We start from the raw sequence: 13666 nt of genomic DNA, 5'->3' as shown, positions 1-13666 counted from the left end.
GGAGGCAGCTGTGGAGGAGGGCTACTGAAGGGGGAGGGGCAAACTGGGGGCCGGTCCAGTGGAGGGGGGCAGCTGAGTTTGGAGAGGCCAGTTGAGGGGAGTGGGACAATGGATCAGCTGATGGGGTGGGCTGTGTGGGAGGGGCCAGAAGAGGGGGGGGCCAGCAGAGGGGGTGGGGTCACCTGAGAGGGGACGCTAAGGCAGAAGGGGAAAGCTAGGGTGGGCAGGGTTACATGAGGAGGAGGACCCAGTTGAGGGGGGGGAGACAACTGATGGGGAGGGGCCTGCAGAGGGGTGGGGCCACCTTTGGGAAAGGAGGCCAGCTGAGGGGTGTGGCATGCTGAAGGGAGGGTCCAGCTGAGGCGGTGGGGGCTAACTGAGGGGGTGGGGCTAAGTGGGGGTGCGGCCAGCTGAGGGGAGGAGCCAAGCAGGGGGCGGGGTCAGGCTGTGCGCTCAGTGTCGCTGAGGAGGCGTGTTTTCATTTTGGAAAGGAGCCGGAGGAGGAGGAGCTGCTGGCTGTGGGACACGGACAGAGTGGCTGGTGATCGGAACGAGAAACTGGAGAGCGGCGGCCATGTGAGTAAACGGAGCGATTCCATTCCTCTGAGATGGTGTCACTCGGATTAGGTTGTGTAGGCCGCGGCCTCGGTCTCTCCACACGGTTTGTCCAGTGCAGTGCACTGAGCCCGGGCGGGGCTGTGGCTGGGGCCTCCCCGTCAGGCTGCGCCAGGTTTCAACCGCGAATGGAGCTGGAAAGTTCCAGAAGGTGTTGGAGACGAAGGTGGCAGGCCCCGCACCTCTCCCCCCACCCCGCACCTTCCACCCCCTCCGCATCTCCCCCTCCGCACCTCCCCCTCCACGCATCTTTCCCTCAGCCTCATCTCCCTCATCATGAGCATCTTCACCCTCCTTCCCCCCCCGCATCTTCCCCCTCTTCACCCCCCGCATCTTCCCCCTCTTCACCCCCCGCATCTTCCCCCTCTTCACCCCCCGCATCTTCCCCCTCTTCACCCCCCGCATCTTCCCCCTCTTCACCCCCCGCATCTTCCCCCTCTTCACCCCCCGCATCTTCCCCCTCTTCACCCCCCGCATCTCCCCCCTCTTCACCCCCCGCATCTCCCCCCTCTTCACCCCCCGCATCTCCCCCCTCTTCACCCCCCGCATCTCCCCCCTCTTCACCCCCCGCATCTCCCCCCTCTTCACCCCCCGCATCTCCCCCCTCTTCACCCCCCGCATCTTCCCCCTCTTCACCCCCCGCATCTTCCCCCTCTTCACCCCCCGCATCTTCCCCCTCTTCACCCCCCGCATCTCCCCCCTCTTCACCCCCCGCATCTCCCCCCTCTTCACCCCCCGCATCTCCCCCCTCTTCACCCCCCGCATCTCCCCCCTCTTCACCCCCCGCATCTCCCCCCTCTTCACCCCCCGCATCTCCCCCCTCTTCACCCCCCGCATCTCCCCCCTCTTCACCCCCCGCATCTCCCCCCTCTTCACCCCCCGCATCTCCCCCCTCTTCACCCCCCGCATCTCCCCCCTCTTCACCCCCCGCATCTCCCCCCTCTTCACCCCCCGCATCTCCCCCCTCTTCACCCCCCGCATCTCCCCCCTCTTCACCCTCCGCATCTCCCCCCTCTTCACCCTCCGCATCTCCCCCCTCTTCACCCCCCGCATCTCCCCCCTCTTCACCCCCCGCATCTCCCCCCTCTTCACCCCCCGCATCTCCCCCCTCTTCACCCCCCGCATCTCCCCCCTCTTCACCCCCCGCATCTCCCCCCTCTTCACCCCCCGCATCTCCCCCCTCTTCACCCCCCGCATCTCGCCCCTCTTCACCCCCCGCATCTCGCCCCTCTTCACCCCCCGCATCTCGCCCCTCTTCACCCCCCGCATCTCCCCCCTCTTCACCCCCCGCATCTCCCCCCTCTTCACCCCCCGCATCTCCCCCCTCTTCACCCCCCGCATCTCGCCCCTCTTCACCCCCCGCATCTCCCCCCTCTTCACCCCCCGCATCTCCCCCCTCTTCACCCCCCGCATCTCCCCCCTCTTCACCCCCCGCATCTCCCCCCTCTTCACCCCCCGCATCTCCCCCCTCTTCACCCCCCGCATCTCCCCCCCGCATCTCCCCCCTCTTCACCCCCCGCATCTCCCCCCTCTTCACCCCCCGCATCTCCCCCCCGCATCTCCCCCCTCTTCACCCCCCGCATCTCCCCCCTCTTCACCCCCCGCATCTCCCCCCTCTTCACCCCCCGCATCTCCCCCTCTTCACCCCCCGCATCTCCCCCCTCTTCACCCCCCGCATCTCCCCCCTCTTCACCCCCCGCATCTCCCCCCTCTTCACCCCCCGCATCTCCCCCCTCTTCACCCCCCGCATCTCCCCCCTCTTCACCCCCCGCATCTTCCCCCTCTTCACCCCCCCGCATCTTCCCCCTCTTCACCCCCCGCATCTCCCCCCTCTTCACCCCCCGCATCTCCCCCCTCTTCACCCCCCGCATCTTCCCCCCCTTCCCCCGCCCCGCATCTCCCCCCCTTCCCCCGCCCCGCATCTTCCCCCCCTTCCCCCGCCCCGCATCTTCCCCCCCTTCCCCCGCCCCGCATCTTCCCCCCCTTCCCCCGCCCCGCATCTTCCCCCCCTTCCCCCGCCCCGCATCTTCCCCCCCTTCCCCCGCCCCGCATCTTCCCCCCCTTCCCCCGCCCCGCATCTTCCCCCCCTTCCCCCGCCCCGCATCTTCCCCCCCTTCCCCCGCCCCGCATCTTCCCCCCCTTCCCCCGCCCCGCATCTTCCCCCCGCCCCGCATCTTCCCCCCCTTCCCCCCGCCCCGCATCTTTCCCCCCCTTCCCCCCCCCCCCCCGCATCTCTCTCACCATCCCCCCCTCGAATCTCCTGCCCCCTCTTCACCCCCCTGCCCCCCCCCCCCCCCCCACCCCCACTTTTTGCTGGAGATGGTGACAGCGAAATGGAGGGATTAGGCTGTCAAGGGCTTTGAAAGGAAGGATGGTCTCAAGGCACGGAATATTGGAGGTTTGCGAGTAGAGCATTGGAATAGAGAGTTTGAAGATAATAAAGGCACGCAGCCAAGTCTTGTGGAGCCAAATGACTTATTTTCCTTTTACAAAACAATTCTTACGTAGTATTCTTTTAAAACCTGTATTTTTAAGTGTCAAGTCTCTTGAGCAGTGTTTGATTTACCACAACACCAAAGCAAAATACTGCGGATGTTGGAAATCTGAAATAGAAACAGAAAATGCTGGAAAAACTCAGCAGGTTTGTGGAGAGAGAAAAACTGAGTTAACGTTTACATTGCAGACCTGCCATTGGAATTTTTTCAGATCTGCTGAATATTTCCAACATTTTCTATATTTGTTTTACCTTTCCTTGTCCCTAACACACTCCTACTTTGGCTTTCAATTTCTTGTATTATTGAAGACTTATTGATCGAAATAGCTGACGTTTCATCGGTTCAGCCAGCATTTAAGATAACATTTTTTGTTTACACTTTTGAAATGTTCCCTCTCCAGATGAAGTATAAAGCTAAGCAGGGAGCTTGGCTTAGTTTCAGATATTTTACTGCTGAAGGGAGTGCCCTGTGCCTGGACTCCCCAGATAAGTACTGTTGTCCTTTTCGGTAAAGATCAGAACTTGCTTTAGACATGGTATGTGGGCAGAGTTTAGTTAACAGTCACTGCCGAACAAAGCGAAAAACAACTTCTCATATTTGTTACAAAAACAGAATTGCCTGGAAAAACTCAGCAGGTCTGGCAGCATCGGCGGAGAAGAAAAGAGTTGACGTTTCGAGTCCTCATGACCCTTCAACAGAACTGGGCAAAATTAGGAGAGGGGTGAAATATAAGCTGGTTTAAGGGTGGGGGGGAGAGAAGTTGGGGGAGGGGGTGGTTGTAGGGACAAGCAAGCAGTGATAGGAGCAGATAATCAAAATATGTCAAAGACAAAGGAACAAAGAGGTGTTAAAGGTGGCTCATATATGTTCTTACAAATTGAATTCTGGTAAATAAGTTTGATCAACTGAAATGTCTATGTTTAATGGTTTTACGGATTCTACACACTCTTGAATGTTTGAGATTGTTTTGGAATGAAAATTAACCACTGGGAAGAGCAAAGCTGTTGCTTTCAGCCCTTCCCACAAAGTCTGTTCTTTAGTCACTGACTTCATCCCTCTACCTGGCCACTGCCTCTGTCCAGACTACAATGGTCGCAACCTCAATGCCCTACTTGACTGAGCTGAACAACTAACTGCATATTCTTTCCATCACTAAACCTACCTACCTCCACTTCCATAATATTGCCTTCCTCTGTCCTTGCCACCTGCTGCTGAATACCTCACTAATGCCTTTATTACCTCCAGACTTGACTATTCCGATGCTCTCCCTTCTTCCACCCTCCATAAGCTCATTAAAATTCTGATACCTGTATCCTAATTTGCACCAAGTTCTGTTCGCCCATCAGCCACTTCACCCAGTGGTTCCTGCTCCAACCACACCTTCAATTTAAAGTTATAATTTTTATCTTCCAATCCCTCCATGGCCTCACCTCTTGCTGTCTCTGTAACTTCCTACAGATTGACAACCCTCAGAACTCCCAGTTCTCTCAATTCTATATTCTTGCGCATCTCTGATTTCCATTGCTGCATTGTTAGCAGTCGTGCCTTCAGCTGCCTGGGCCCTAAACTCTGGAATTTCCTTCCTAAACCTGTCTGCCTCGCTACCTTTCTCTCCTTTTACGATGTTCCTTAAAATCTGTCTCTTTGTTCAAGCTTTGGTTGCTTATGCCAATATCTCAATATGTGGCTTGGTGGCAGATTTGGTTTGATAATTCTCCTGTGAAGTCCCTTGGGAGGTTTTGCTATGTTAAATGATGCTATATAAGTGTAGTTGTTGTTAAATGTGTTTGGTATAGCTGGAGCTTCTAGTTTTTTTTAAAAAGTGCAAACAGCATGTTTAAAAGTTGAACATGGCCTATAGTAGTTGTCTAGGTAATTAATCACCTTGAATACCCAATAAGTCTGTTGTGGTTATTGCCACGTTGTCAATGGACATGCTTTATTTATTTAAACCAAAAAACAGCTTTGTTCTGCTTTTGCCTGTTTAAAATGCCATAACACGATATTGACAGGTTAAGGCCAGTGTTGGTGTAAGGACACAGACACATTTCATCTGTACAGCAACTAAAAGACCTCCAATAACCTGAATTGGTTACATTGTGGTTCTTCGACTGACATTTCTGATGTAAATTCCATCCAGATTTGGGCATCTAGAACTGACATGTTGCAAGCAGCTCTTTAGGAATTTACCACCACTTTGAAAGTAGATGTGTGCCTTACAGCCGGCGAGGAAACTTTGAGACTTGGGATGACAGCAGCTTGGCAGGAATTACCTGGGGAGCAAGCATGAGAACATGTGCTCATATCTTAAGGAGTTCATGCTGAACAATGATCCAAGTTTACTTTCTCTTTCCATGTGACCCTCCCCAATCTTTCTTCTCTACCTAACTTCCTTCCACTTAATACACTTTCTGAATTCTAACCAATAGGGTTGTCATTACTACACTCTTTTTCTCTTATGTGCACACATCCTCTAGTTTAAAAAAACATTTTGTATAAACCACACCTCATTAAATTTGAAATTTGCCCTCTTATTTTTCAAAATTATTTGAAGAGACTGCTAGTAGCTGAAGAAAAATGTTTAGTACAGCTGACTGCTTCTGGTGTATCCATGGCAATCAAGTGTACTGCACTTGTTCAGACTACACAGTATATATATTCAGCTCACAAGGATCCTGTCATGTGCAAAAATATCAAGGGGTTAAGTTTAAAGCCAGGCTCATGGGAGAGGCTGAGACCTTCAAGCTAGTTTTTTAGTAAAAGCATTAAAAGAATCCTGTGGATTATGTTCTTGTGAAATGTGTAATATTTTGGTTACATTTTGAACAGCAGAAATTTCAATTAGACATTAAAATAGAGGGTTAAAAATTTTTAGATGACAAATCTCACCCATTGGTGGAAATGTGAAATCAAATGCAGACTTGAACCAAATGTGCTGAAGAGGTATTGCAGAGTCACAATTCAGCCACTATTCTTCAAAAGTGCCCAGCACTCAGAAGTCGACAATATCAAGGGTCCTGTGATGGGGAAGAGGCAATGAAAATGCTTTACTAGGGAAACTCCAAAACAATGTCACCTATAGGTATTTTGGGCAATTAGAGATTTAACCAGTGTGGGTTGCAGTTAATATTGAAAAGCTCAGGCCATACAAAATGTTTGTAGGCTGTGGGACATACAAATTTTAACTGTCCATTAAAGTGGTACTTGGAAAAGGACCCTGAGGCTCCCTTTGGGTTGTTTGGAAAAGTGTACTACTATGCTTTTCCTTTATTGGATTGTTGATGGTTAACATTTAACTATGTTAGAGATGTTCTAAGAATGCGCAAGTGTTAGAGAGGGGAGACCTGGGCTAGTGTGAACAGATTGTTGTTGAGCAGGTTCAAGCAATCTGGTGTGTAGACAATCAATTGTTGAATACTGGACTGGTAATAGAGCTGCGCAAATTGGAGCTATTGTGGCTTAGTGAGTACTATGAGAGGAATGCATAGTCTCTTGTTTTTTTAATGCCTATTTTTACCTACATTTTTTTTCAGATACCCAATTGTGAAGCATATTCAGCAGACGTGAACTTCTGTAGGGTATTTGGAATGAAACACGGAAACTACCTCTTAAAAAAAAATTGGGTTGGCTCCATCAGTTTGAAATGTCAACATGTTGATGTGATGTAGATTGGCTGCTTATCTTGGGTTAATTTTCTAATTGCTGTGACTGTCGACTTCTGAGTGCTGGGCACTTTTGGAGAATAGTGGCTGAATTGTGATTTCTTCAGAGCTCTGCAGAGCCATTGTGGTTTTTTTTTGTTTGAAGTGCTTGCTGTTTCTTCTGCTAGTTCAGAGATCAGACAGAGAGCTTTATACAAGATGACCCGGCTCTCTGGAGAACGTTTGTTTACTTTTCTTTCATTTTAAAGGTGTGTAGCCCTTCGCATGCTCAGTTACATTTTGACTCTCCTGTCTGGCATTCTTTTGGGAGTTTTGCAACTGATTGGAGAAATGGAGTGTAGGGGTGGTTCCCATTAACTTAGTGCATCAATTGAAATGCCAGTTTGTGTAGCTTTATTCTGGGTTCTAGTCATTCTGTGTAACATTTTGTATGCTTTTCAATTTATCTACAGCATTGGTTAAAGGGGAGAAACATTGTGTCTTCTAAGTGTTGCCCTGCTTCCCGACTCTTTGAAAGTACCAGGGTTGAATTATTGAGGCTGGGGCCTTTTAAAGAACGCTGGTGCTTATGACTCCAGAGGGTGGGGAGTCTGGTATTTTTTGGGGTGACTGGCGTTGGGGAGACTTGTTTTGGCATGCATCAGAAGGAAGTGCAGTTGGGATCTGGGCCTGTTGAGTATTTACCAGGTAGGGAGCGGGAATAGCTTGGAGGCCCAGTGAAGCAAGAAAGGATGGGTCCATAAGCTGGCAGCTGAAGACAGGATATTTATTGGCCAGCAGGAGGGTAGTCCATCCCAGGGTGTGATGGGTTGAGGTGATGAGTTCCATGAGCAGATTCGATTCATAATCTGTTTTGTCCATTGTGTGTATCTGGGCTGGGCATGTAATAAGGAGGTTGGGCTCTCTACTGGTACCCGGGCACAATTCCCAGGATAGACTCCATTCTAGATAGGAGAACCATGTTTGAGAGTTTTCAGTTCAAATAAATTGTTAGTTTGTGCATGACAAGTTTGTTTTAGTGCACTTAGAAAATGGAGTGGGCAAGTTTTAGCTGCTTACAAATTTAGTTTTTATAAAACTATTGGATATCTATGTCATTGCTTACGAGTAAATCTTGGATATAAATAGCAGGGAGTGGAACACCCAGAGTGTCCCTTGGTCTTATTAAAGGGATTCTGTAGTTTCTGATCATGGAGTTTCATACCCTTATTAATATGTTGCCAAGATATCAGGAAAATATGAAGAAAGTGTGGCATAGAAAGTTTGAATTACGTACAAGGCAAACAATTTAGAAACAGTAAAAGACATTTGATGAAGTTTCACACAAGAGACTGTTACTTATGGTCAAAGCCATGGGGGTTCAGGGTAAGGATCAGTAAGAAATTGGCTATTAGTCTGCACCTGGCTGTCCTGTGTGTCTCTTGATGTGTTTAGTGTTCTCCCTGCTGGCCTTCTTGCTTCTGTACCGACAAAACCACCACTCTCTCAGAGTACAGAGGCCTTTACCCCATCTACCATCCCCCCTGAAGCACCACTGTCTCTTTATCACAGCCAATTGATTAAAATCCTCAATCTTGACTTTATATTCCTCCTGGCCTCGCCCAAACATACTGATCTCTTACAGTTTTACAATCCTTTTCACTCCTCTGCCATCCAATTCATTCTTCTTATCCCTTCCTTCAGTCACAAGGGAAGACTGGTGTAGTGGTAATGTCACTCGATTAGTAATCCAGAGGCCCAGGCTAACACTCTAGGGACACGGGTTCAAATCCTACCACAGCAGCTGGTGAAATTTTAATTCAATTAATAAATATGGAATTAAAAAGCTAGTCTTTTGGTGACCATGAAACCAATGTCGATTGTGTATAAACCCATCTGATTCAATAATGTCCTTTTAGGGAAGGAAATCTGCCATCCTTACTTGGTCTGGCCTACATGTGACTCCAGACCCACAGCAATGTTTTAAATGCCCACTGAAATGGCCTGGCAAGGCACTCAGTTGTATCAAACTGCTGTGAAGTCCAAAAAAGGAATAAAACCGGACGACCACCAGGCATCAACCAAGGCACCAGAAATGACAATGGCAAACCCAGGCCTGTCGACCCTGCAAAGTCCTCCATAGTAACTTCTGGGGGCTTGTGCCAAAATTGGGAGAGCTGTCCTGCAGACTAGTCGAGCAACATTGTCTGTAAAGCATGATTCCATGACTATGTCCTAGGCACCACCATCACCATCCCTGTCAGTGGGACAGGACAGACCCAGCAGAGGTGGCAGCATAGTGGTATACATTCGAGAGGGAGTTGCTCTGGGAGTCCTCACTGTTGACTTCAGACCCCAGGAAGTCTCATGCCATTAGGTCAAACATGGGCAAGGAAACCCCCTGCTGGTTACCACCTACAGCCTCCCCTCAGCTGATGAATCAGTGCTCCTCCATGTTGAACATCACTTGGAAGAAGTATTGAAGGTGGCAAAGGTGCAGAATGTACTCTGGGGGACTTCAATGTCCATCACCAAGAGTGGCTTGCTAGCACCACTACTGACTGAGCTGGTCGAGTCCTAAATGACATAGCTGCTGGACTGGGCCTGTGGCAGGTGGCGAGGGAGCCAACATGAGGGAAAAACCTATTTGACCTCATCCTCAACAACTTGCCTGCCGCAGATGCATTTGTCCATGACAGTATCAGTAGGAGTGGCCACCGCAAAGTCCTTGTGGAGACGAAATCCTGTCTTCACGTTGAGGATAGACAGACCTAGCAATTCAAGGGTTGGGTATCCATGAAGCTCTGTGGGCCATCAGCATTGACAGCACTATATTCAACCACAACCTGTAACCTCATGGTCTGGAATATCCCCCACTCTACCGTTGCTACCAAGCCAGGAGATCAACCCTGGTTCAATGAAGAGTGCAGGAGGGCATGCCAGGAGCAGCACCAGGCATACCTAAAAATGAGGTGTCAACTTGGTGAAGCAACAACACAGGACTACTTGTGTGCCAGACAGCATAAGCAGCAAGCGATAGATAGAGGTAAGTGATCCCACAATTAATGGATCAGATCTAAGCTCTGCAGCCTTGCCACATTCAGTTGTGAATGGTGGTGGACAATTAAACAATTAACTGGAAGAGGTGGCTCCATAAATATCCCCATCCTTAATTATGGGGGTAGTCCAGTACATCAGTGCAAAAGACAAGGCTGAAGCATTTGCAACCATCTTCAGCCAGAAGTACTGAGTGGATTATCCATCTTGGTCTCCTCCTGATGTCCCCAGCATCACAGATGCCAGTCTTCAGCCAATTCGATTCACTCCATGTGATATCAAGAAATGGCTGAAGGTACTGGATACAGCAAAGGCTGAGAGCCCTGACAATATTCTGGCAATGGTACTGAAGATCTGTGCTCCAGAACTAGCCCTAATACAGCGACAACACTGGCATCTAGCCGGCTATGTGGAAAATTGCCCAGGTATGTTTTGTACACGAAAAGCAGGACAAATCCAACCTGGCCAATTACTTTCGCAATAGTCTACTCTTGATCATTAACAAATTGATGGAAGGTGTCATCCACAGTGCTATCAAATGGAACTTACTCATCAATAACCTGCTCACGAACACTCAGTTTGGGTTCTGCCAGGGCCACTGAGTTGCTGACCTCATTACAGCCTTGGTCCAAACATGGACAAAAGAGCTGAACTCCCGAGTGAGGTGAGAGTGACTGCCCTTGACATCAAGGCAGCATTTGACTGAGTGTGGCATCAAGGAGCCCTAGCAAAACTGGAGTCAGTGGGAATCGAGGAAAACTCTCCGCTGGTTGGAGTCATACCTAGCACAAAGGAAGATGGTTGTGGTTGTTGAAGGTCAGTCATCTCAGTCCCAGGACATTACTGCAGGCGTTCCTCAGGGTAATGTCCTAGGCCCAACCATCTTCAGCTCCTTCATCAATGACCTTCCTTCCATCATAAGGTCAGAAATGGGGATGTTCACTGATGATTGCACAATGTTCAGCACCATTGACTCCTTGGATACTGAAGCAGTCCATGTCCAAATGCAGCAAGACCTGGACAATACCCAACTTTGGGCTGACAAGTGGCAAGTAATATTCGTCCCAGGCAAGTGGCAGGCAATGATCATCTCAAAGAAGTGAGAATCTAATTATCTCCCCATGACATTCAATGGCGTTACCATCCATCGCTGATTCCCCCACTATCAACATCTTGAGGGTTACCATTGACCAGAAACAACCAGACTGGCCATATCTGTACTGTGCTGACAAGAGCAGATCAGAGGGTGGGAATTCTACATCGAGTAACTCACCTCCTGACTCCACAAAGCCTGTCCACAAGGCACAAGTCAGGAGTGTGTTGGAATACTCCACTTCCTTGGATGAGTACAGTTCCAACAACACTCGAGTTCGACACCATCCAGGACAAAGCAGTCCACTTACATGGCACCACATCCACTACCTTAAAGATTTGCTCCCTCCATCATCACAGTGGCAGCAATGTGTACCATCTATGAAATGCACTGCAGGAACTCACCAAGGCTCCTTCAATAGCACCTTCCAAACCCGTGACCTCTATCACCTAGAAGGACAAGGGCAGCAGATAGATGAGAACACCACCGCCTGGAGTCCTCCTGCAAACCACTCACCATCCTGACTTGGAAATATATCGCCATTTCTTCACTGTCACTGGGTCAAAATCCTGGAACTCCCTCCCTAACAGCACTGTGGGTGTACCTACACCACATAGACTGCAGCGCTTCGTGAAGGCAGTTCACCACCACCTTATGAACGGCAATTACAGATGGGCAATAAATGCTGGCCTAGCCAGCGATGCCCACATCCTGTGAACTAATGGGGAAAAAAAATCAATACTTCCATACCTTGAAATTTCCTGTGTCAGCATCCTTGCCTTAGTGTTATAAAGATCCCTTTCTCACAGTCTTGCCTTTGTCCTAACAATCCATTCCATAAATGGAATTTCTCCCAGCTCCTCTTTCTTGTATTAACAATATTAAGTCTATTCTCTCTAGTTAACGACTCATCAGCCAATGTCAATAATTTTTTCTGATTTGCTTGAGTTAAACTTATCATTTTGAACACTTGTCAGATCATCTCTCTGAGTGAAAAGGGCTACAGGTTATTCCTTCATAACTAAAACATCACATGCCTGTGATCCTTATAGTCAATCTCTTTTACACTCACCTCATGGCCTTGACATCTAAACTGAGCAAACCAATGATTTGTATACGTTTAGCAGTACCTCTTTGCATTTGGATTGCCCTTGCTATAGAAAAGTCCCTTGTTGAGAAGAGGAAAGGAAAGTTTGCTCAAGAAAATTGGCAGGGGAGGGCAGGAGCTCAGAGGGACATCATGTGAGATTGATCGCAATTTCTTTTAGCTGCTGCATTTTGCCAGTTGTTGTCAAACCTGGTGAGATAGTTTTAATAGCATAAAGTGTGAATCAGGAATAAAGACCATATGACTCTTTTGTAATTAAATTTAAAAAAAAACTAGTGCTATAACTTAGTGAAGCAGATGCATTAGATAAACTTTACATATCTGCTCATTGCTTTTGATATTTATTAATGTTACTATAGCTGTATTTTGTTTTAAGGTGTATATTTGCACACTAATCCATCACCATAATCATGGTGAAATTTTGTAATGTGCAATATGGGAGCTCGCTCAGCAGCTTTTCATCCTATGATGTAGGCAAGCACTGAGGCTGCTTAATCTGCTTATTTGCTGCATGGGATATTTTGTAATTGATGTCCTCAATTTTGTAAAGGAAGAGTGGTTATTGTTTTTGTTTTTGAACAGGCTGTGTGTATCAGCTATAAAATGTTAGTTTTGTGTATTAGGTCCCTTTTGTGCTTATGGACATGTGGAAATAATGTATTTAACACCTGTGTTTATATATTCTGCAGGGCTGACTACTGGAAGTCTCAACCAAAGAAGTTCTGCGATTACTGCAAATGTTGGATAGCAGACAATAAACCTGTATGTTGCATTTTGTTTATTAATTACAATGTTTGATCTGTATAGAATTTCAGCAGAGAAGTTCTTAAAATAAGTTTTCATTGTAGCTCCCAACATTATAGTGAACTGGATTTTGATGATGGTACTTCATTTCAGATCAACTCTGGTAAAATTAATTACTATTCAGATCATTTTGCTATGCACCAAAACTCTTTCTATTCATTGGGAAGTGTTCTTAGAGGGCAACTATATTGTAACATCAAGTCAAACATTTTTTCAAAGTAGCTGAAAGACAGAGTTCTAGCGCAGGACTAAGGTTGAAAAGAGTTGGAGGGAAGACAAGATAAACCGGGAGTAGGGATGAAGTGACGCAGCATGGGTTTTAAGTCTGTAAATGGTTAAAGGAAAAGTGAGGGAGCTTGATTTTTCACTTTACAGTCTTGGCGAGGAATGTGATAGAACAGTGCTTGTCAAACTTTATCAGCAGGGTCTCGCAAAAAGAAATCATTCTTGCACTTGTGACTTACTAATGATCGGAGTGACTTGGATACTTTAAATGTAGAAACAATTGAGTACTATCTCAATTCAAATATGGAAATAAATATATCCGTAAACCATCTTGGACTGGTTTGTTTGATGTCCTCAATTATTCTGTCCTTTTTAAAAAAAAAAATTAGGGCACTGTGCTAATAAGGTGGATTATTTGTCTGTGCTTCAACTGAAAAGTCTAAAATGTGTATAAGACAGGGAAATGAATTGAAAATGAACGGATGACAGGTGGTAAGGCCACCATGCTGGAATACATGAAGTGTTGCTGGAGTCTTGAGAATCTGTTTCCCATCACTACTACAAGCAGAAAAGAAGTGTCACTGTATCAGTGTAGAAAAAGAACTGCAACTGCTATGCGAATGAGAAA

The 13666-nt window shown here is 47.8% G+C and overlaps 1 protein-coding gene across 5 annotated transcripts in view; it reads left to right on the top strand.

Moving 5' to 3' along the window:
- Positions 1 to 402: 402 nt before the first annotated feature.
- wbp4 (WW domain binding protein 4) overlaps positions 403 to 13666 on the top strand; it is a 64293-nt gene continuing 51029 nt past the window's right edge. For 4 of the 5 annotated variants that reach the window (XM_078559588.1, XM_078559587.1, XM_078559585.1 and 1 more), the window contains exons 1-2: positions 403 to 576; positions 12699 to 12771. In XM_078559588.1, the coding sequence (XP_078415714.1) occupies positions 575 to 576; positions 12699 to 12771 (75 nt within the window). In that variant the 5' untranslated portion in view covers positions 403 to 574. The remainder of the gene's footprint in view (positions 577 to 12698; positions 12772 to 13666) is intronic. The other variant, XM_078559586.1, reaches the window with a different exon arrangement.

The sequence above is a fragment of the Cetorhinus maximus genome, chromosome 16, assembly GCF_964194155.1.
Source record: "Cetorhinus maximus chromosome 16, sCetMax3.hap1.1, whole genome shotgun sequence".
Lineage (NCBI taxonomy): Eukaryota > Metazoa > Chordata > Chondrichthyes > Lamniformes > Cetorhinidae > Cetorhinus > Cetorhinus maximus.
This window is presented reverse-complemented; position numbering and strand designations above follow the sequence as displayed.